Source organism: Peromyscus californicus, unplaced genomic scaffold (assembly GCF_007827085.1).
Source record: "Peromyscus californicus insignis strain IS unplaced genomic scaffold, ASM782708v3 Scaffold_4__1_contigs__length_199733344, whole genome shotgun sequence".
Classification (NCBI taxonomy): domain Eukaryota; kingdom Metazoa; phylum Chordata; class Mammalia; order Rodentia; family Cricetidae; genus Peromyscus; species Peromyscus californicus.
In genome coordinates, this window is record NW_026294562.1 from 163,378,432 (window position 1) to 163,400,339 (window position 21,908).

Here is a 21,908-nt window from a genome sequence, read left to right on the forward strand (position 1 = left end):
ACACTCCTCACTTCCAATGTCCCCTCCACAAACCTCAAAAATTATTATTCTAATTTATGTCTTTCTGGGTTTACTTCTTCATCGATTGAAATATTAAAATACATTATGTTCTTTATTTAGCTTCATTAACTTAGTGTAAAGTTCTCAGTATTTAACCACATATTAAACAATATTCTATTTCTTTTATATTTATATCCTATTGCTAAATAATGCCTAGGGATGAGTAAGTCATACCAAACATTCATAAACTGATAAACATTTCGAATGTTTCAACTTTCAGTGCCTAAATAATGCTTCTCTGGATATTCATTTACAGTCCATCCAGACATGTTTTTATTTTTCTTGGGTATATATCTGTGAGTAAGATTGCTAAATCACACGGTAAGTCTGTGCAGGACCTGCAAGTGAAAGGTTCAATCCCCACTACTGATGATCTCAAAACAAAAAGGAGAGATCAATGATCAGCCTGTCAACTCCTCACACCCTCAGCAACACTTGAGATCATCATCACTTCATCACCCTTTTCATAATTTACATTTATATTTTGTGTGTACGCAGATAGGGGGTGCTTCCGGTAGAAAGCAGAGGTAACACAGCAACTTAGTGATGTCAACTCTCTCCTTCCAAAATATGGGTCTATATCAAACCCAGGTTGCCAAGTTCATTGAGCCATCTTGTCAGCTCCCCTTTCTAACTGTCTCAATTGTGATCAATTTTACCAATACATAGAGAATAATAGTAAATAACCATCTATGTGGCCACTATCGAGTAATAGTCACAGGTGCTTTGTTTAAAGTATCTCACTTTAATCTTGATCTGTCTTTTAAATACCTTTTGATTCACACAAAAACAGTGAGACAAAATCACATGGGTGATCCTAGTGACTTTCACAAGGACTAGACCATGAAGTTTTGTGGTGTGGATCTGGGGACACACCTTCTCTGGAGCATCTCACTCTGCCCCTCCTGATGTGTCTGGTGGCCTTGCCTTAGCCAGGCAGGGGTGTTCCTCTCTGGTTTCAGCAAGATGATGTAGCACTTGGGGATGAAGATGCCACCCAGAAGGCCAGCAGTGGAGGCCAGGATGGAGAAGATCTCTACAGCCACAGTGGACTTGCCCCGGGCACTGTGGTACAGGGGCAGGAAGGCTGTCCAGACACTGCAGAAGAGCAGCATGCTGAAGTTCAGGAACTTAGTCTCATTGAAGACATCTGGCAGGTCCCTGGCCAGAAAGGCCACAGAGAAGGTACCCACTGCCAATAATCCCAAGTAGCCCAGCACACAGAAGAAGATGGTGCCAGAACCCTCCTGGCACTGGATGACAATGTGCTGGGACTCTGAGACCATATCCCTGTCTGGGAATGGTGGGGAGGTGGCTAGCCAGACTCCACAAAGAACAACCTGCATGAAGGAAGCAATAAGGACCACTGAAGTGGAAGCCCCAGGGCTCAGGCATACCCGGATCCTGTCCCCTGGCCTGGTGACCCTGAAGGCCAGGACCACTGTGAGAGTCTTGGCCAGAACAGAGGACACGGCCACCGTGAACACCACAGCAAAGGTGGTCTGACGGAGGAGGCACGTAAAGACACTGGGTCGCCCAAGGAACAGCAAGGCACACAGGGCACAGAGGCAAAGAGAGAGCAGGAGTAAGTAGCTGAGACTTCTGTTGTTTGCCCTGACCACAGGGCTGTCTCTGTGCTTCAGGAACACTCCCAGAACCAGGACAGCCAGACCAGCCAGGAAGAGTGCCACCAAAGCCAGCATGAATCCCAGAGGTTCCTCAAAGGCCAGGAAGATCTCTGTCCTGGGCAGGCAACGGTCTCTCGTGTGGCTCGAGTACTGCTCCTTGGGGCACAGAAGACAGCTCTTCATGTCTATGGGAGACACACAGACACCATTTCTGCAACACTAAATGAACTACACCAGCTCTGAAGGAAGGCATCCCTAGCACTAAGTGCTCTTACAGCCTTTCCATCAAGTCATGTATTTATGAATTACTCCTGGTGACCAGGGCTGGAATGGCTGATATTAGAGGAAGAGACACAAAAGAAAAACCTGCACAGTCTGTATCTGTTTTATGTGAGGATTTTGTTTCTGTCTTCAAACAGTGTCTCTTGTAACTCAGGCTGGCCTTCAACTTGTTGAGTAGCAGAGGATGACCACCAACTCCTAAGCCTCCTTCCACATCCTCTCAAGTGCTGTGATTAGAGGCCTGTACCACTATACTAAATTGTGTGAGTTTGTGTATGTGCAGGTTTGGGTGTGCGCAAATGTATGTAAGTGGATATACATACTTTTCAAGACCAGACATTATCATCAGATATTGTTTCTCAGTCATTTCCCTCACCCTATTTTTCTAATCAAACTTATTTGTATATTTTGCTGTGTGTATGTGTGCATGGGCTCAGACATGCCAAGGTGTGCACGTGGAGGTCAGGACAACTGTCAGGAATTTGGTGCTCACCTTCCTCCATGCGGGTCCCAGGAACTGAACTCACACTGTCACGGTTGACAGGGAATACTTTAACTGGTGAACCATTTCACCAGACTCCGAAGCTTATTATTTTGTAACTCCTTATTTTATTTTACTTCTTGACTGTTTTGTCTACACCTATGTATGGAAATCATGTGCATGCCTGGTGCCTGCAGAACTCAGAATTTGCCATCAGTTCCCCTGAAACTGGAGGTACATGGGTTTGTGAGCCACCATGTGGGTGTTCCTAACTGTTGATGCATCTCCTCAGCCCCCTTTTTACCTTAGGTTTTAAGACAGGATCTCTCACTGAACCTGGACATCACTGAGTTGACTATACTGGCAGACCAAAATCCCCAAAGTCCCTCCTGCCTCTGCCTCCTGAGTGTTGAGATTATAGGAATGTGCCAGCACAACCTGTCTCCTCTGTGAGTTTTTAATGGTTCATTTCTTTCCAAGAGTATCAGTAACTAGTCAAATTAAAAGGGTTTAACCTGAGCTGTCCCCCAAAATTCATTTCTTCAAGTCCTGTCTCTAAGCACCTCAAAATGGGACATACTTTGCCATAAGGAAACTGGAGATGATGTAATAAAGTTTAAATGGTGTCACCAGGGTAGAATTAGCCCCTAATTCCAACAAAGCTACTATGTTAATAAGAAGAGGGAATTGGACTGCATGTAGCTGCACATGACTTTAATCCCAGCACTTGAAGGGGAGAGGCTGGTAGATTTCTATCAGTTTGGGGACAGACTGGTCAACATAAGGAGTGACAAACCAGTCAGAGCTAGGGGTGAGACAGTGTCTCAAAACCAAACCACATACCAAAGACAAAAGGAAACAACACACACACACAGACACACACACATGAAGAAATGAGAGCACACAGGGAGGGGATGACTGTGCCAGGGCAAGAGTGAGACAGCACACAACACCAACCCTGAGGATAATTTTGCTTTGCATTTCCACATTTCGGGCTTTCACAATGATAAAGGAATATGTTCTGAAGCTCAAACAGTATGGGATGTAGTGGTCTGCTGCCATTCAACCTTTGGAATGGACCCCAATAACATACAGGAGGAAGGAAATCAAGAACATTTACCATTCATTTCCACTTACAATAGGTTTAAAAAGCAAGTGAAATTCATCAGTGTGTCAAAAGCCAGGGTTCAGTTACGATATTACTAGAAGCTTCTAGAAGTACCTGATTCTTGATTGGAGGCCAAGGATGGGTTGTGTTTGCTAGGGGTGTATTCATTCTACACCCCAAATATGGGAAGTGCACTTGTCTGTCTGAACAAAGCATTTAAATAAGAACAGCCATAAGACTAGCATTTGGCTGGTGTTCCACAGAAAAGCAAAGACTGCAATATCTCAGTAGATGGGTGTGGTGTTTTGACTGTGAATGACTCATATATTTGAATGTTAGGTTTCTAGTTGGTGAACTGTTGGGATGGATTGGGAGGTGTAGCATTGTTGGATGAGGGGTGTCCATGGGGGTGGCCTTTGAAAGTTCAAACTCCCACACCAGGCACATGCTCCACCTCTCTAGCAGCCTGGTTCCTGTAGATCAGAAGGTAAGATCTCAGCTACTGCTGAAGCACCATGACTGCCTGTCTCATACCATGTTTCCTGCCATGATGGTCATGGACTTATGCTTTGATCCTCTGAGTAAGCACCCAATTAAATGCTTTTCTTTTAGAAGCTGCCTTGGTCATTATGTCACTTCACAACAGTAGAACAGTAACAAAGACAATGAACAAGTACAGGAGGCTCACAGTGCCCTCTTGACCCCACGCCCCAGATTCCAGCTCCACACGTCCTTACCTCTTTGGTCTGCAAACTGTCCCTCAGGGCAGGGACTGCAATCAAAACAGCAGTGGGGGGCTCCTAGCCTGGGCACTTGGCTGAACCCTGGAAGGCAGCTTTCACTGCAGACAGAGCTGGGCACCTAGTAACAGTGAGCACAGTGTCACCAGGGACTCTCCAGGAATACAGATGCTTGACCTCAGCCTGAGAACCAGAACAGAACAGTTTCCTCACATAACTCTAGATGAGATAGATGCCTTTCAGAAAAAATGTCTATCCCATCAGATGCCAGACAGGAGATGTAACTTTGAATGCAAAAGAGGAAGGGCTTAGTCTGCCTTTCTTGGCTAAGGGATTCAAAAACATAGCTAAACATGTGATGCGTTTTGTTTCCCAGTCTCTGGGGCTCCTACATCAACAATTGAATGCACAGGGGCAGGAGAGAAGGCTCAGTGGTTAAAAGTGCAGGCTGCTCTTCCAGAAGAGCAGGGTTCAATTCCAAGCCCCTGTAGGGCAGCTCACACTGTAACTGCAGTTCTGCAGAATCTAATATCCTATTCTGGCCTGAACAGACACCAGGCACACAAAACAGTACACAAAAATACATGCAGGGAAACATCCGTATATGCAAAAAACCTTTGAAAAGATTTTTAATATTGGCTGCCATTACTAAAGTCCACAGCCTAGATAAGATTTCCTTGATGCTCGTGGTTTTCAATTTCTTTCTCTAAAACTCCCAACAGCCTGGTAGCTACTTGATGCACTCCATGTCTAACTCAGAAGACATGATGATCTCACTTACTTTTCTCCATCTACATCTCTGAAGCTGCTAAGACTTACAGTTTGACTGCACTGCTGTTTTTCACTTAAACTCTAATAGTAAAGTATCATCCAGCTTCAATAAGAGAAAAAAATTTAAGTACTGACTCCCTCAACACACAAAGACACATACACACACACACACATTTTCACACCACACTTAATCATCCTCTCCTTTACCTTGGACCTGCCAAGGATGACTCAGTTTTTCTTAGCAGAGCTCTACCTCCAGGCAAGGATTAGGAAGATGGAAGTGTGGCATGCTGACATCGCTGCCACAACAGAAGACAGCAGAAAACCCTCCCATGATCAAAGCCATTGAAAGGTTCTTCAAAGAAGTCCTTGGAACACATAGCATGTGTCATTCATGCTTGAGAAATATAAGAAAGGGAATCTCATTCTCATGTGGAAAACCTTAAGGCCACCATTGACTGGAAATGCCACCAGAACAACGTTAGATCAAGTTGTAGAGGAGAGAACTCTATGTACACTGGTGTTAGGCAGCTGAGGCATTTCTATGCACCAGACTCCACACATAGACATAACTACCTCAACACTACTTCTGATTGTGATAGTAAATGTCTGGGCTTGAACCTCAAAAGTTTCCCAAAGTCTCCTATGTTGGACCACTGGTTACCTGACAGTGGATATTTAAAGATGATTGGATCTTGATAACTGTGGTGGTTTGAATGTAATTGGTCCCCATAAGCTCATAGGCTCTATCAGAAGATGTCACTTTTTGGAGTTGGTGTGGCCGTGTTGGAGGAAGTGTGTCTATACGGGGATGGATTTGGGGGTATTATATATGCTCAGACCATGCCCAATGACCCAGTTCACTTCCTGTTGCCCATAGGTCAAGATGTCGGACTTTCAGCTCCTTCTCCAGTGCCATGTCTAAGTGCAAGCCACCAAGTTGCACCAAGATGATAATGGAATAAATCTCTGAAAATGTAAGCCACCCCAATTAAATGTTTTTCCTTTATAAGAGATGTCATGGTCATGGTGTCTCTTCACAGCAATAGAAAGCCTAATAAGATGGAAGGTAATTCCTGGCACTGGGGTATTGAAGTGATAGGCCTGATCATGTTATTGTTTGAATAAATATGGACCATGGAACAATGGATTAGAAAAGCAGTAGGAAGATTTAAGTGCTGCTTAGTGGGCCATCTCGTAGGAGCATAGAAGACTGAGGTGCTGAGTGTATTTAGATGAAATGTGGGCCTGGCTCAAAAAGTTTCAGAAGAGAAGAATACTAATGTGTGACCTAGAGACTGTTCTTGTGATATTTAGGTGAAGAATGTGGTTGCTTTTTGCTCTTGTCCAAAGAGTCTGCCTGAGGCTAAAGTAATGAGTTTTGGATTAATTCCATTGGCAGAAGAAATTTCAAAATAGCCTAATATAGACTCTGTTGTGTGGTTGTTAGTGTTAACTCTAAGAAAGATTTATAATGAAAAGGAACAAGCTGAGCAATGAAAAATATGAAATGTATAGTTTGAGGAAAAAAGGAACACCAGGACCTGGAATGGAGCTAAGTCCTATGTTCAAGGTGATAAACAGATTAAGAAATGGAATAAAGGGATTGGTGACCACAGGGCAAGATCCCTTTCAGCTAAATTTCCAACTTGTGAAAAGGCATTAGAGAGAAGCTTAAAGTCAGGTATGGTGGTGCATACCTTTAGTCCCAGAGCTCAGAAGGCAGATGCAGGTGTATCTCTGACTTTGAGGCCAGCCTAGTCTACAGATCCAGTTTCAGGGTAGCCTAGGTTAGGCAGTGAAGGAAACCATAAAAAACAAAAAGCTGATAAAGATGTAATTGAGTGAGAGGGCCATGTTCAGCCCCAAAAGCAACAGAACTTGGCAGTCTGGCTACATGGTTCTGGCTCTTAGGCTAGAAGAAAAGGGTTATGGAAATTGCCTCTGAGACTATGGAAAGCTGCTGAGGCAAGGCATGTATCCAGGGAGTCCCTAAATGGAGGCCTAGAGAGGTCATTGCATGAAGCTTTGAACGTAGGGCCTGAATTGCCTTGAAGACCCCAAGATGTTAGAAATGCTAGAGTCGTGGAACACATGCTGGGGAGAGCTACTAACAGGGAGTGGAACCAGCAAAAGAATGAGAAGTGTGAAGCAGTTAACATAGATGAAAGGAGTTGGCGTTTGAGGAACGTATTAACAACTGACATAAATATGCAGTTTAGAGTTTTCCCACCTGGTCACCTGTCCTGCTTTGGTCCACTATTTCCTCACTATGCTCCCTTTTATACATTTGGAGCAATAAAGTACATCCTGTGCCATTATATGTTGGAAGAATGTGATCTGTTGTTTTACTTTGATTTTATAGGGGATTACAGTTAAGAGACTGCATGAATCTCAGAAGAGACGTTGAACTTTGGACATTTAAACATTGTTTCAACTATGATAGACAGTGAGAACTTTGGAAAATGGACTAAATATACTTGCATTATAATAATTTTACAAGCATTGAGGGGCAGAGAGAGAAATTTGGTGGTTTGAATATAACAGGCCTCCATAAACTCATAGGGAGTGGCACTATTAGAAGATGAGCCTTTGTTGGAGTTTCTGTGGCCTTGTTGGAGGAAGTGTGTCACTATGGAGATGGGCACATCTTATCTATGCTCAAGCCTCACCCAGTGACCCAGTCCACTTCCTGTTGCCCACAGGTCAAGATACAGGACTATCAGCTCCTTCTCTAGAACCAATTCGGCCTGCATGCCACCATGTCCCATAAGGATGATAATGGATCAAATAAACCTGGGAAAATATAAGCCACCTCATTAAATGCTTTTATTTTATAAGAGATACTGTGGTCATGATGTCTCCTCACAGCAATAGAAACCCTAAGTAAGACAATGCCTCTGACATAATCAATGGAATAGGTCCTCTGTGGATTTATAATTTGACTAATTAGTGTACATATTGGAAATAGAACATGGGACCTAGTTAGGATTAGTGGGACACTGGGGCTATCACTTGTAAAATGTAACTTGCTTACCTATCTAACCTATCTGGCTCCCCACCTTCCCTACCTGTGCCCCATGAACGGAGCAACCTCTTCCACCACACATGCCTGCTGCCATGCATGACATACTGCCTCAAGCACACATACACACAAAGAAATAGATACATCTGAACTTGGATATCTCAAACCAGGAGACAAATAAAACTTTTCCTCACTTCAAACTATTTCTCAGGTATTTCTCATAGTGGCTAAAACACCTAACACAACAAGTACACTGAGTGTCTGTTGAGTCTATGTCCCAGATAGACCATGGGAAAGTAAATCACTATCATACTCTTCTCAGAGCAGGTCCTGAACACAGACACTGAAAATACTTCCAAGGGAGCACCAGCTACAGATTCTCATTCTATTTTGTAGGTCTTATATGTTCTCCCCAGCCCTATTTTTATGTGTATTTGGTATAAATATGCTTACATGCAATTGTACATCTATGTGGGATCATGTTCATGTATGAACAAGTACATGTGGAGGCCCAATGTTAAAGTTGGGAATCATCCTCAACTGCTTTTCCTCTATGTTCTTTAAGGCAGAGACTCAAAGTAAAACCCAGACTACACTGATATGACTAGTCTTACTAGCCAGTTTGCTTTGTGCATCTCCTTGTCTCCACCTTCCAAGACTGAAATTATAGGTGGGCCACACTGCCCACTCATCATGTACAAGTGTTCTGGACATCCAAAGTCTGGTTCTTGTACTTGCATACAAAATACTTTAACCACTGAACCATCTCCCGATTCCAGGTTTGTATTTTCATTTTTGATTGTGAATCAAGTCCATCCAGAGAAAGATCTCTTAGGAGGTAAACAGCATAGCCAGCTATACCTGACTGGCCCAATCTAGGGCTACATCTACTTCATGCACAAATGGAGATGAGAAGTCCTGGACTTGGATTTTCCCTCTGATTTTAACACACTCAGACAAGAGTCATCTCTGCATTCAGGCAACTCACATGAAGATCCTCCATCAAATGGAACTTCATTTTGCTCCCCGAAGAGACTTGAGGGTCTATCATGCCTACATGGACCAAGTGAAATACACCCTCAGGGTTCTTCTGTCCTTGGAGAATGTCAAATTTTGTCACCAAATCTCCATTAGCATCAAATATAATTTCACTTCCATCAGGAGTCTTGAAGTGCACCTTCCTGAGGGCTTGAAGCAGCTGAAAAAAGAAGGGATATATTGTGCACCAGCAAGGGCAGATCTGGAGTCTTCTCCAAAATAGAACATACCATTTACCTCTGCAATAATACAGAGTCATTTCAACCACTGTCTGGTCCCATTGTGCATGAGGAAGATCAAGGACATTTGCTATTTTCAGGGACTGACAAATATGTTTTACCTTTAACGAAGTAATAATACTTAGTCCAGATAATTTTTAAACCTAGTACAGTATGTGTCACGCACACACACACATACACACAGACACAGACACACACACACACACACACACACACACACACACACACACACACACACACACACACGCATGTACATACAGCTCACTCATATTGAGTAATCCAGAGAACAACTCTCAGGAATGTTCACTCCTGCTGTCATGTGGGACTCAGGAATCCAACTTATGCTTGGGGATAAATGCCATTACCCACTGATCCACCTCAACAACCTTAAAATTAAACCCAAAAACATGACAATGTGGTTCCTGCTCCAGGGTCTCATTTGGCTGTGCACTACTGTCCTCAGTCTTCCTATCACACTCAGTAGACTCCAAATCCTAGCAGGACTTCCACAGACTTCCCCAGCCCACCTAGACCACCCATTCACTCCAAACTGTCTCCCATTATTCATCAGGCCCACCCATGATGCTCTTCTATTTGCTCCATTCTAGGATCTTGACACATGCTGACCCTGCCATCTGCAATGCAATCACTTCTACCCATGGTGAGACTTCTCACCCTCTTGTCTGGAACTCAGATCTATTTCCATACAAAGACAACTTTTCCAGCCTTTCACTTCCCTTCATCTGCTCCTCACTCAACTTACTTTATATCTTCATCATAGAGTATGCACAGACATTTCAAAACACACATATTTTAATTTTGTGGCAGGATCTTGTTTTGTAGTCCATTTTGGCCTCAATATCCTGTGTGCTCGGAGGCCAAGGTTGGAAGCCCATACCTGTCATGGGCCTCCAAGCCTGGCCTCCTGTAAATTTTAACCTGTCACCCACAGCCAAAATGCCAACAACTATCACTCTCCTTCTGGTTTACAACCATATGTATCTTCACCTGGCACATAGTAGAAACTTAGGTCATCTGAGTTTCCATAATGAAAACATACCCCCTCCTTGGCTATGATTCTCACTGTTTACCTCATCAGTGAGCAACATGTCTCCCAGGGGTCCTCTTGCCAAATGGGACCTTGATTACCCTGAGTGGCTAGGAGGAGAAAGTAGATAGATGGATGGATGGAAAGATAGATAGATAGAAGGATGGATGGATGGATGGATGGATGGAAGAAAGGAAGGATGGATGATGGATGTGTAGACAGACAAACATCAGACAGAGAGACAAATAAAGACTCAGGACAAAATGACCAAAATAGATAGATAAATGTATGAAATTATCAATATTTCTAAAATACAAAAACAACTAAGGGTATAGGAGATGGCTCTATGATTAAATCACTGGTCATAAACACCTAAGGATCAGACTTCAAATCTGAACCCACATAAATGTCAGGTGGATGTGGGAGACAATCTCCACTTACATCCTCAGAAGGTGAAGACTGGAGATGCCCAGACCAAGATGGCTAGCAAGACTAACCACATCAACAAGTTCTGGGATTGAGTGAAGACCTCAACACAAAGTAAGCTAGAAGAGGATTGAAAGGTGATTCCTCATCATGCTCAGACCTTCCCACATGAGTGTTCCGCACCACAGGTGTCTCCAAGCCCACACACATTTGCCCACATACCTGTACCATATACCAAAAGATGAAAAATAAATAAATGGCATTTGATATCTATTTGGAATTCTGATTTTGAAGCATGCCTATGCTAAAAGTCATCCACTGTTTATCAAAGCTTAAATTTGTGACACTAAACAATCTATTTACTGTTATGTGAAATATTAATTTTACTAGGCATCCTGTATTTGCTAAGTTATACAAGCTACATGGACAGGACTCATGTGAGACCACATACATAGCATGGAATTCTTGTCCACTGTTCCTTCTAATATGTGTCTCAGCTAAAAGTATGAGGCATCCTTGCTGAAGCATGCAGTCAGCTTCACATCTATAGCCTAGTTGGAACCAATGTCCTTTTCCTGAACCATCCCTGAATCACCCACTCCACACATGCCTCTCTCACCTGCCAGGGCTGGAAGTCCTGAGAGTCTGTAACTTTCCCAAGCTGGTGCCCATGGGTTATCATGTCTTGCAGGGCATGAGCAATGCTGTAGACAGCTGTGTAAGCAGCATCAATTTTACTCACTTCTGCAAAAGGGTACTGCTTGTTTTTCAGACTCTCATTCCCTGAGCACAACTGGATACCGTCTGTCATTGTGCTGCTCTGGTGGGGCCATGTACAACCAAAGGAGAACTCCCAGAACTTCTTTATAAACATGTCTTCTGGGGTCTGGCTGGGCCGCAGATTAGCAAGGAACTCAGGGAACCCAATTGCCCTGCTGCTGTGATACAGGAGGCCAAATGTGCTGTGCAATACCTGAGATACTCGTGGAATGTTTAGTGCCAGCGCCATGTGCAGAGCGCCCTTGCTGACCCAGACCTGGCCTGAGACAGGGACATCCAGTAAGCCATAAAGGATGAGCTGGAAATTAGAACTGCTTAGGAAAACCAGAACAACCCTGGCTGTGGATTTTTGCATCGTCTGGACAATCTCTTCAATCTTCCCCAGGGACTCATGGGAAGGCACATGGAAATTTAACTCAATGCACACACCAGCTGTGCTCAGCTCCTGAATGGCCAGAGAGCTGGCCTGCTGCCCAAAGTCATCATCATGGGCCAGAATGATCACCCAGGACCACTGAAAGTGAATTATCAGCAGGGTCACTGCGAGGGAGGATGTGAGGTCACTAGTCAGTGTCCGCATGAAAGATGGGAACTGGATCTTGTCACTGAGGATGGGTAGTGAGGATGAATAACTGACCTGTCAAGGAAGAGCCAGAATAGAAGAGTGCATGAGATCTGAACTTAGGCGTGGGCTGATGATCAGTTTTAAATGTGGGAAGGAAGGGGATGGAGACATGGCTCAGTAGTTAAGAGCCCTGGTTGTTCTTTCAGAGGACCCATGTTCAATTCCCAACACACACCTCAGGTTGCGCACATCTTCCCATTAACTCCAGCTCCAGGAAATCTGATACTCTCTTCTGGCTTCCTCCTGCATCTGTAGCATAGACTCACACAGACATATCCACACACATAAGAGTGTATTAACTTTTAAAACATAAATAATTTTCAGGGAAGGACTTGAGCATCCTGATTTGAGAATTGTGCTGATTCTATAGGCAGCTGTGTGCCCCTCACTGGCTGATCATCCCTGACACAGCCCTGTGGCTTCTACAATGAAGCCCAGAACCATAGCTTTACCTCCTCTGCTCTCAGCATCTGTCCTTCACCTGCCCCCTAATATTTCATTCTTGCACCTCAGCTTGGATTGGTCTGACTCTCTGCTTTGCACACAGCTGTTATGTTGTTCTTTGAAATTCCGTGTGTGTGTGTGTGTGTGTGTGTGTGTGTGTGTGTGTGTCTGTGTGTCTGTGTGTCTGTGTGTGTGTCTGTGTGTCTGTGTGTGTGGTGTGGTGTGTGGTGGGATAGTACATGTATAGAGGTCAGAAGACAAATTGTGGGAACTGGGTCTCTTCTTCCACCATGTCGATCACAGAGGCCGAATCTCACGTCATCATGCTTGGCTAGCAGCTTTACCACATCAGCCATCTCACTCTCCCTGGTATGAAACAGTCAGTTCCTGGTAGGAACCAACCTGCAAGAATAACAATCGGCTCGTATCACAGCACCATTGTGAGATTTTCCAGTTTTCAGACAAATAGGAGTCTGGTTTGACATGTTGTCGAGGAAGAGATGGTACCATGTTCTCAAAAGAGAGAGTTCTTGGAGATGTGACAAGTGAGGAATCTGTGTCTGTGTTTGTTTTGAGGGGCACAGAATGTGGCTGCTCAGCCTCAGAGTATGAGTGCAAACCCTTTTCCTGCCACTACAAGATCTGTAAAAGTTTTATTGTCTTAACACAGAGGCCCTAGCATTTTGTTGGTTCATATGGAGGGATAAGGCTGACTCAATCTCATGCAGGTGGTCCTGCCAGGCTCTCCAATAAAATAGAAGATATCCAGTTCAGTTTGATTACAGACAATGATCATTTTTATAAGCTTATCCAATTGCACACACATTATTAACTAATGACAAATTATAATTTAGTGGAAATATTGGGATAAAGTTTGACTATAAATAATTCATTGTTTCCTTGATATTTAAATATTTACTCTTTTCCATGCATGAATGTTTTGATTGTATGTATGATTGTGCACCACATGAGTGTCTGGTGCCCTTGGAGGACAGAAGGAGCCCCATTGCTGGAAATGGAGCTACAGATGACTGTGAGTCCCCATGTGGGTGCTGGGAATTGAATTTGGATCCACTAGAAGAGCAGCCAGTGAGTACTCTTAACCTCTGAACCTCTGAAATTCAAATTAAACTAAATCTTATCGGGCAGCTCAACAAGTTAGAAAACTAGATGTTCTTTAAGTAAGTTCAACATATCAAGTTTCTGTTCTAGTCATGATAGTGCACAGCACTTAGGAATCAGAGAAAAAAGGAATGAGAGCTCCAGAGCAGCAGAGTTACATGGAGAGTTGCTGTCTCAACACACACCACCACCACCACAACCACCACCACCACCACGAATAACATAAATGAAGCATTCTGCTGTATATGTCATCATATCCAGAGTAAGAAATGAAGTTTCTAATCATTAAAATATCCCTAAATGAGATGGGATGGAAAGATGCCTCAGTGGTTAAAAGCACTGTTTTACAAAAATCATAAGGATAGGAGCTCAGATCCCAGTACCCACATAACAAGTTTGGTGTCCCTTTCATGGCTGTAACCTCAGCTACAGGATGGATGCACATAGGAGGCTAGATGGAACTTACTTGCTTCCAGCCTAGCTGAGGAAACATGGCCCTAGGTTAAGGGAGAGATTCTGCCTCAAAGTCAGAGGTGGACAGTGATGAAGTAGGCCACCAGATGGCCTCTAATGGCCTCCACACCTATGCAGAGCTTCATACACTTGCACACACACACACACACACACACACACACACACACACACACACACACACACACAATCAGAGAGAGAGAGAGAGAGAGAGAGAGAGAGAGATGCATACACTCATGGAAATATACACATACATGGATTATGCCATAATTTCAAAAAAATAATCCTGCCTTACAGCGGGGCATGGTAAAACACACTTGTAATGTAACATTTGGGAGGCTGAGGCATGAGAATGTATCTGCAATTTCAAGGCCAGCCTGGTCTACATATTGAGTTCTAAGCCACCTAGGTCTTCAGGGTAAGACTCTGTGTCTCAAGAAACAAAATTACAAACTTTACAGAAACCTCAAGTTCAGAAGCACTTCAGTGAGAATCTACCCATAAGTGGTGATAGGTAAGTCCCTGGATACAGTTCTGTGGATTACACCATTCAGCTTCAAGGGACACGGGAAAACCCATCTAAAAAAAAAATTAACAAATGTGAGACATTCAAAGAGACTGGAATTTACTCAAATTTAGAGAATTCATAGTGAAAAGCAAATAATTTAAATCAGAATCTTCACACAATGCTTATGTTAATGTGAAGCGTGAATATATATATATATATATATATACATTTGTATATATACATATATGTGTGTGTATACATATATATGCATTGAGAAGGGGTCTCAACTAGCCAAGGCTAGCCTCAATCTCACTATATAGCTAAGGATAACATGGCACACTGGATCCTCCTGTTTCCACCTTCCAACTGCTATATTATAAGAACACTAGAGTTTAGAACCAGGGCCTTGTGTGTGCTAGGCAAGTGCTCTAGCAACAGAGCCACATCCCAGTTCTTGAAGTGACTATTATGGTTTGAATCTGAGATGTTACCAGAAGATTCACATGTGGGAACTTGGTTTCCTGTAGATGGATTCTAGGAAGTGACTGGATCCTCAGGGCTCTGTCCTGATCAATGGTTAGTCCTTTAATGGAGTCATAGTGGTGGCATTTTTATAGACCCCATGGAAAGTAGGTGGGAGGAACCAGATCTCTGGAGCTGTGTCCTGGTGGATGTAGTGTGTCTCCCACACCCTATGTCTCTCTGCTTCCTGACCACTGGGGTTGACTGTCCCACTGCACACTTCTGCCATGAAGCTCTGGATTACCACAGGCCCAGAAACAATGGTATCAGATCACAAAAGTGTGAAGCTTCAGAAACTAAGTCAGAATAAATCTTTCCTCTCTTAAGCTGTTTCTCTCAGGTATGTCTGTCACAGCAAGGAAAAGCTAATTAACAGTTTAGTGATTGGTTAAATAGCTCAACAGAATTGCCATTTGACCAAGCAATTTTATCTACATTCCTATGATAACCAAAATTATACGGACATTAAAAAAAACCTATATTCAAATATTCATAGAAACAGCACACATGAGAGCCCCAAAGAGGAACCAGCTCTAGTAGTGATTGCTCATTGGTGTGAGAGAAATATCTGACAAGAAGCAATTTTAATGAGGAAGGGTAGTTTTAGGTTCATGGTTTGAAAAAGTACAATCAATTAATTGTGACATTTCTAAAAAAAAAAAAAAGTACAATCCATGTGGCGGTGTATACACGGCAGCAGAGAGTGCCATGGAAGTAGATATGGACCTGGGAATCATCATTCTTCATGGAACAGGAAGCAAAGAACATACAGGAAGTGGAACCATAGTATTAAACCCTAAGGCCCATCCATCTACACTGGCCATGTTGCTCAAGGTTGCATAACCTTCTAATACAGGCCCACAGCTGGGGCTGAGGGTTAAGTCTTCAAACACATGAGCGTATTTCATAATCAAATGTATATGAACTGATAAATGGATAAGCAAAACATAGTCTTTGCATACAAATTATTATAATTATTAATACAAATTAATATAATTGTTATAATAGTAATATAATTTCACATGCCCCGCTGTAAGGCTATGACATGGATGAACCTTGAAGACATGCTCAGTGAAAGAGGCCAGGCCAGATAGCTGTGGAGAGTGTGATTCAGTCATGTGAAAAGACCAATAAGGTCAAATCCACAGAGACAGAAAGGAGAAGAGGTTGTGTCTGGATAGGAATGATGGGATGTGGCACTAATTGATTTGTGGCACTAATAGCTCCTTGCAGGAAGATGAAAACATTCTTAAATCAATTGTGATAATCACACTAAGATAAAAGTCATTGAATTGTTCAACTTAAATGGAGAAATTATCCTCAAGTTACCTCTTAAACCTATGAACTGAAGAGATGATTGTCATATATGGCCAACCTTGTGGGAATGACACTGATGGCTGGGTTACCGGGAACATCCAGGGGGTAGATGGGAGCAAGTGGCATGATCCCAATTGCCTAGACTCAAATCAAAGCTCCAGTACCTACAGCCAGGAGAGCTTACTCTTACATTGTGCTTTTGGTTTTGTTTGTTTCTTTGTTTGTTTTCTCTGCAGACTGGGAAGATGTCTGTGCAGGTAAAGGTGTGTGACACCAAGCCTGGAAACCTGAGTTTAATACCCAGAACCAACATACTAGAAGAAAGGAACTGACTCTCAAAAGTTGTCTTCTGACATAAAGATGAGCACAATGGCACTGGTGTTGTGTACAAACACACACACACACACACACACACACACACACACACACACACAATATTAATAATAATAATGATATGATAAAATCTGTAGAGATGGTACAGCAGCTAACAGTATGTACTACTCTTTCAGAGGATCTAGGTTCAATTCTGAGACTCCTCACAGCAGCTAAAAACCATCTCTCACTCCAGTTCTAGGAAATCCAATGCCCTCTTCTGATTTCTATGTGCACCAGGCACACTTGTCATACATATGCGTACATAAAGGCAAATATACATACATATAAAAGAAAATAAGTAAATCTTTAAAGACATTTTCTAAAAAGAATTGTCTAAGTTTCCTCATCAATGAGAGGGACAATAGTTCTCTCCAACATATGTACACATGTAGGAGAACCACATTAGAGCTGCTCACTACTGTGACCATCACCACTGTTTTCACTATCATCAGTAAGGGATTGCACAACATTCAGGAAGGAAGGAGACTTTCAGCAACTCACCTGGGGAAACTTGTACAGTCCCAGAAGTCTGGCCATGGAGACAGACAGGGATGACCGCGTGTCCCCAACCAAGGCAGCCTGAGGAGAGCCATGCTGGCATGTGTAGTTGGGGATGGGCTCCTGCTGCCTCGTGAGAAAGCTCATTGTCTCATGGAGGGCTCCATGCACTGTGTCCCCAGAGTTTCGAATAGAGAAGCCCAGGGTCACATTGGGCAACAAGTGAGCACTCCTATTAATCTCCTCAATGGCAAAGACAAAACTCTGGGCCACCCGGTAGCCCCAGTTGGAAACTCTGAGGGAAAGAGAAGCCCACATTCATCACTCATGATGGGGTAAATGGAACAAGAATAAACACAGTGACTCAAGGGATACATGTAAAACCTACATCTCCACAAATACTTGCACACAGATGTGCAGAGGAGCACAGTTCAGAATACATAAAGGGGAACCAGAGGGTATGTGGAGACAGTAATCAGAGGGGCAGTTTCAGAAGACAGGAGGGATAAATGAAGATGTATTAAATAAGCTGGGTGTGGTAGAACACTTTTTTAATCCCAGCACTCAGGAGACAGAGGCAGGTGGATCTTCCTCAGTTAGAGACTAGCATGGATTACATAGCCAGACTCAGGCACCATACCTACATATAGAAACTCTGTGTCATGAAAACAAAGTAAAAATCTATTACATTGTATGGGTGGTTACAATCAAAAGAGACCAACATCTATTTCAGAAGTATTGAACCCAAGAGCCAGAAGACAGGGAGAAGAGATGTGAAATGCTGTCTTTAGAACATTACTCAGACATTGCAGACCTGTGAGCCTGTCAGCAGCCAATCATGCACTGGAAAATTCCTTGTGTGGCCCTACTCTTCCCTGCTGAACTATTGTCAACTAATGTATTTGGGGGAGAAGAGACTCATTGTCTTCATTCATGTACCCAATAGGTGAACCCACAAACTACAAGGACAATTCCAAACCTGCAACCACACAGATATCCCTGGTGCCGGACAGTGGTGGCGCACGCCTTTAATCCCAGCACTCGGGAGGCAGAGCCAGGCGGATCTCTGTGAGTTCGAGGCCAGCCTGGGCTACCAAGTGAGTTCCAGGAAAAGGCGCAAAGCTACACAGAGAAACCCTGTCTCGAAAAACCAAAAAAAAAAAAAAAAAAAAATCACTGGGTCACAGCCCAGTGGTTGTGGCACATGCCTTTAATCCCAGAACTGGGAAGGAAGAGGCAGGTGAAACTTTGTGGGTTCAAGACAGCCGGGTCTACAAAGTGAGTTCTTGAATAGCCAGAGCTACAAAGAGAAATCTTGTCTAGAAAAAAACAAAAAAAAAAGAAAAGAATCAATGGCTAATGAAACAAAAAGCCATGAATGTGGGTAAAGGACCTATATAGAGGAGGAAGGAAGGGCAGGTGTGAAAGGAAGGTAAGAAAGGCTGGGGATTAGAATTAAACAAAATGCACACTATAAAAATATCAAAGGAACCAAGAAAAATGCAATAAAATTTTGAAACATATACATACAAGTAACACTAAACGAACTCAACAGGTCACATTAATGTCTTTATATATTTGTTTGCATATTTATGCACCAAAATAAGTAAAGAATAAAAGACCATGAATTAGAGCGGGAGAGGCACATGGGAGGTGTTGAAAGGAGAAAAGTGAGCTACATATGTGCATATACAAATATGGGGTTGTTCACATAAAAAGACTCTGCATAGCCCTGGCTGGCCTGGAAATCAGAGATCCACCTGCCTCTGACTCTTGAGTGCTGGGATTAAAGGAAAATGCCGCCACATCCAGTTGGTGTATTTTTTCTAAATGTTAATGTTGAGAGTAGAATTTTTTTTGTTTTGATGCAGTCTCCACACCAGCCAATCTGAACTCACACTCACTATTTAGCCAAAAATGACCCCAGTCATTATCTGTATATGTGTGTGCATGCAAGTATAAGACAGAAGATAACTTCTAGCATTGTCTTCAAGCATGGTGTGTGTGTGTGTGTGTGTGTGTGTGTGTGTGTGTGTGTGTGTGTGTGTGTGTGTGCAGAGTTAGTATGTGTGTGCATGGTTGTATCCTCATTGAGGGTAAAGGTGATGTGATGTCAGGATATCTTTCACAATTGCTTCTCCACCTTTAAAAAACATTATTCTGTGTGCATGTGTGTATATGATGTGTCTGCAGACCAAAACATGCTATAACACATAGAGGTCAGAGAACAACTTTTGAGTCAGTTCTCTCCTTCCACCTTTATGTGGGTTTCAGAGAGGGATCAGGTCATCCATAAAGCTTGCATGCCAAGCACTTTGCCCCATAAGGCATCTCAAGGACCCCTCTTCACCTTATTTTGTGAGACAGGTCATATCACTGAGCCTGGACCTCATCCAATCAGATAGGCTGGCCAGCCAGTGACCTTTGAAATCTGCCTGTCTCACTGTTCCTAACCAGGGTTACAGAGGCTCAACATGCTAGGCTTTCTCGTGGGTGCTGAGAATCCAAACTCAGGTCTTCAGGCTTGCACAGAGGGACAGGTCACCAATACAGGAATTTCCCCAGACCCTAAGACCTTCACTTACAGATTCTCCTGTCTCCAATTCCCACACTAGATTTTAAATGTTCACATCATGAAAACATAATACGCAGTATGGTGGGTTGGTGGGTTTGTTGATGAGTTAATGAAATATTGTATATTGTAAATGTTCATAAAGATATATCTTTGTACCCAATACACGCATGCAAGTACTACTCATTTTATTTAAAAAAAAAAAAAAAAAACATGAGATCCAGGTATGGTGGCACACATTTGTGATTCCAGCTTGTAGAGGAAAGAAGATAGTTCTAGGCTAGCATCATCTACACAGTAAGACCTTCTCTCGAAAAAGAAATAAAAACACTCAAGGACAAGCCATTGTGGCCACTGTGTTGGCCCATGCTTGTAATCCTGAAGGTGAGGGTTAGTCTGAACTGCACAGGGACTCCAGAATAGTCGGGGCACAGAGAAGTTTACTGTCTCAAAAGAAAAAAAGTAATATAAATGATGATTAATGTGAAAAATCAGTAGTGAAAGTCTCTTGCATTTGTAGCTGATTATAAAATGATGGTAGTTACTGTAGAAAACTCTCTTAACAACTCTTTTTGACTCAGGTCTCATCATATACCCCAATCTTGCCTGTAACGAATAATGCTCCTGCCTCAGCATCCTGAGGTCTAGGAGTGCAGCCATATGCCCTATGCTCATTCATTGCTGCAATGAAAAACCAATAAAGCTAAATACAAACATTTAAAAACCAAATAATATTCCAAATACTTGTTTGAGAACTATTGCATGCAACAGTATTTTGAGAAAGCTGGGACAAAAATATCTTAAAGTGCGACTGTGAGTGGCTCAGTTCATAAGTTTTATCTCCAGCACCTAAGGAACTGAGTTGGTGATATGGTCCAATCATCTGAGCATTCAGAACGTGGAGGCAGGAGGATCAAAAATTCAAGGTTATCTTCAAGTTCCTAGTGAATTCGAGGCTTATGAGACATAGAAAAAAATAACAAGCAAAAGGAATATAGTACAGAGGAATCAGGGAGGCTGATAAATAATGAAAAATATATTATTTACACACTAACCCATTCAACAAACACACCTACCTAGATACCACTTTAGGAACCGAGGATAAACAAAAGAATCAAGAATCGCCCCTGGGCTTTGGAGCACATACATTAAACACAGTACATTAGAAGCCTATATTTCAGTCTGGTACAAACAAGAAAGAGAGACAGACAGAAGTGATATAAAAGGAAAAAAACAGAACTACTGCATGTAGTAGTACACAGAGAAAAGTGGTGGCCATCTATCTCAGGTTATGAGAATCAACCCTTATCCAAAACTTCACACAAGCTTGTAAAGCTGCTTCTGGATTTAAGAGAATCCTATCCCACATCAAGCACTTACCCTGAAGCCACAAGTCCAGATGGTGGGGCAGTGAAGTCAGACAGGTTACCAATAGAGAGGTCAAAGATGGAGAAGCTGCCCCCCACTATTACATCTCCAGGACGATCAAAGCGAGGCCTCTGACTTGGAAACAGCCAGGATCTTGGTGCAGAAAAGGCAGACCCAGAGAGACAGCCAAAGAGAACAAGAAGGAGAGTACACAGCCACATGTCTGCTGGGGGCCAGACAGCCAGTGACAGGACAGCCCCACATGGGGCAGTGGCTTGCAGTGAAGGAGCTTTTATCTGGGAGACTGCCCTTGATCAAGGACCTCAGGCTAAGACCACACTGGGAACTCCAGGTTTGTAGGCTGTGGGGAGAATACTGATCGTGATATGGTGAAGGTGTGTAGTCACTAAATCTCAGTCATTAAAAGTATTATCCCCTTCTCCTGAGGCTTCATGGCCTC

General features: G+C 42.9%; 1 protein-coding gene across 1 annotated transcript; it reads right to left on the reverse strand.

The window, feature by feature from the left end:
- Positions 1-896: 896 nt before the first annotated feature.
- LOC128124032 (vomeronasal type-2 receptor 26-like) lies at positions 897-21,669 on the reverse strand. Its single transcript, XM_052760267.1, has 6 exons — positions 21,461-21,669; positions 17,512-17,803; positions 11,466-12,263; positions 9,084-9,293; positions 4,297-4,420; positions 897-1,873 (listed from the first exon to the last, which is right to left on the reverse strand). Exons 1-6 carry the CDS (start codon positions 21,667-21,669, stop codon positions 897-899), a joined length of 2,610 nt encoding a protein of 869 aa, XP_052616227.1.
- Positions 21,670-21,908: the final 239 nt, after the last annotated feature.

Excerpts from the sequence above, each read along its gene's own strand:
- LOC128124032 (XM_052760267.1), bottom strand. The coding sequence starts at position 21,669 with ATGTGGCTGTGTACTCTCCTTCTTGTTCTCTTTGGCTGTCTCTCTGGG. Across the intron at positions 9,294-11,465 it reads AGGACTTCCAGCCCTGGCAG|CTGCTTCAAGCCCTCAGGAA; the intron begins GTGAGAGAGGCA and ends TTCTTTTTTCAG. Across the intron at positions 1,874-4,296 it reads ACAGTTTGCAGACCAAAGAG|ACATGAAGAGCTGTCTTCTG; the intron begins GTAAGGACGTGT and ends TGTCTCCCATAG.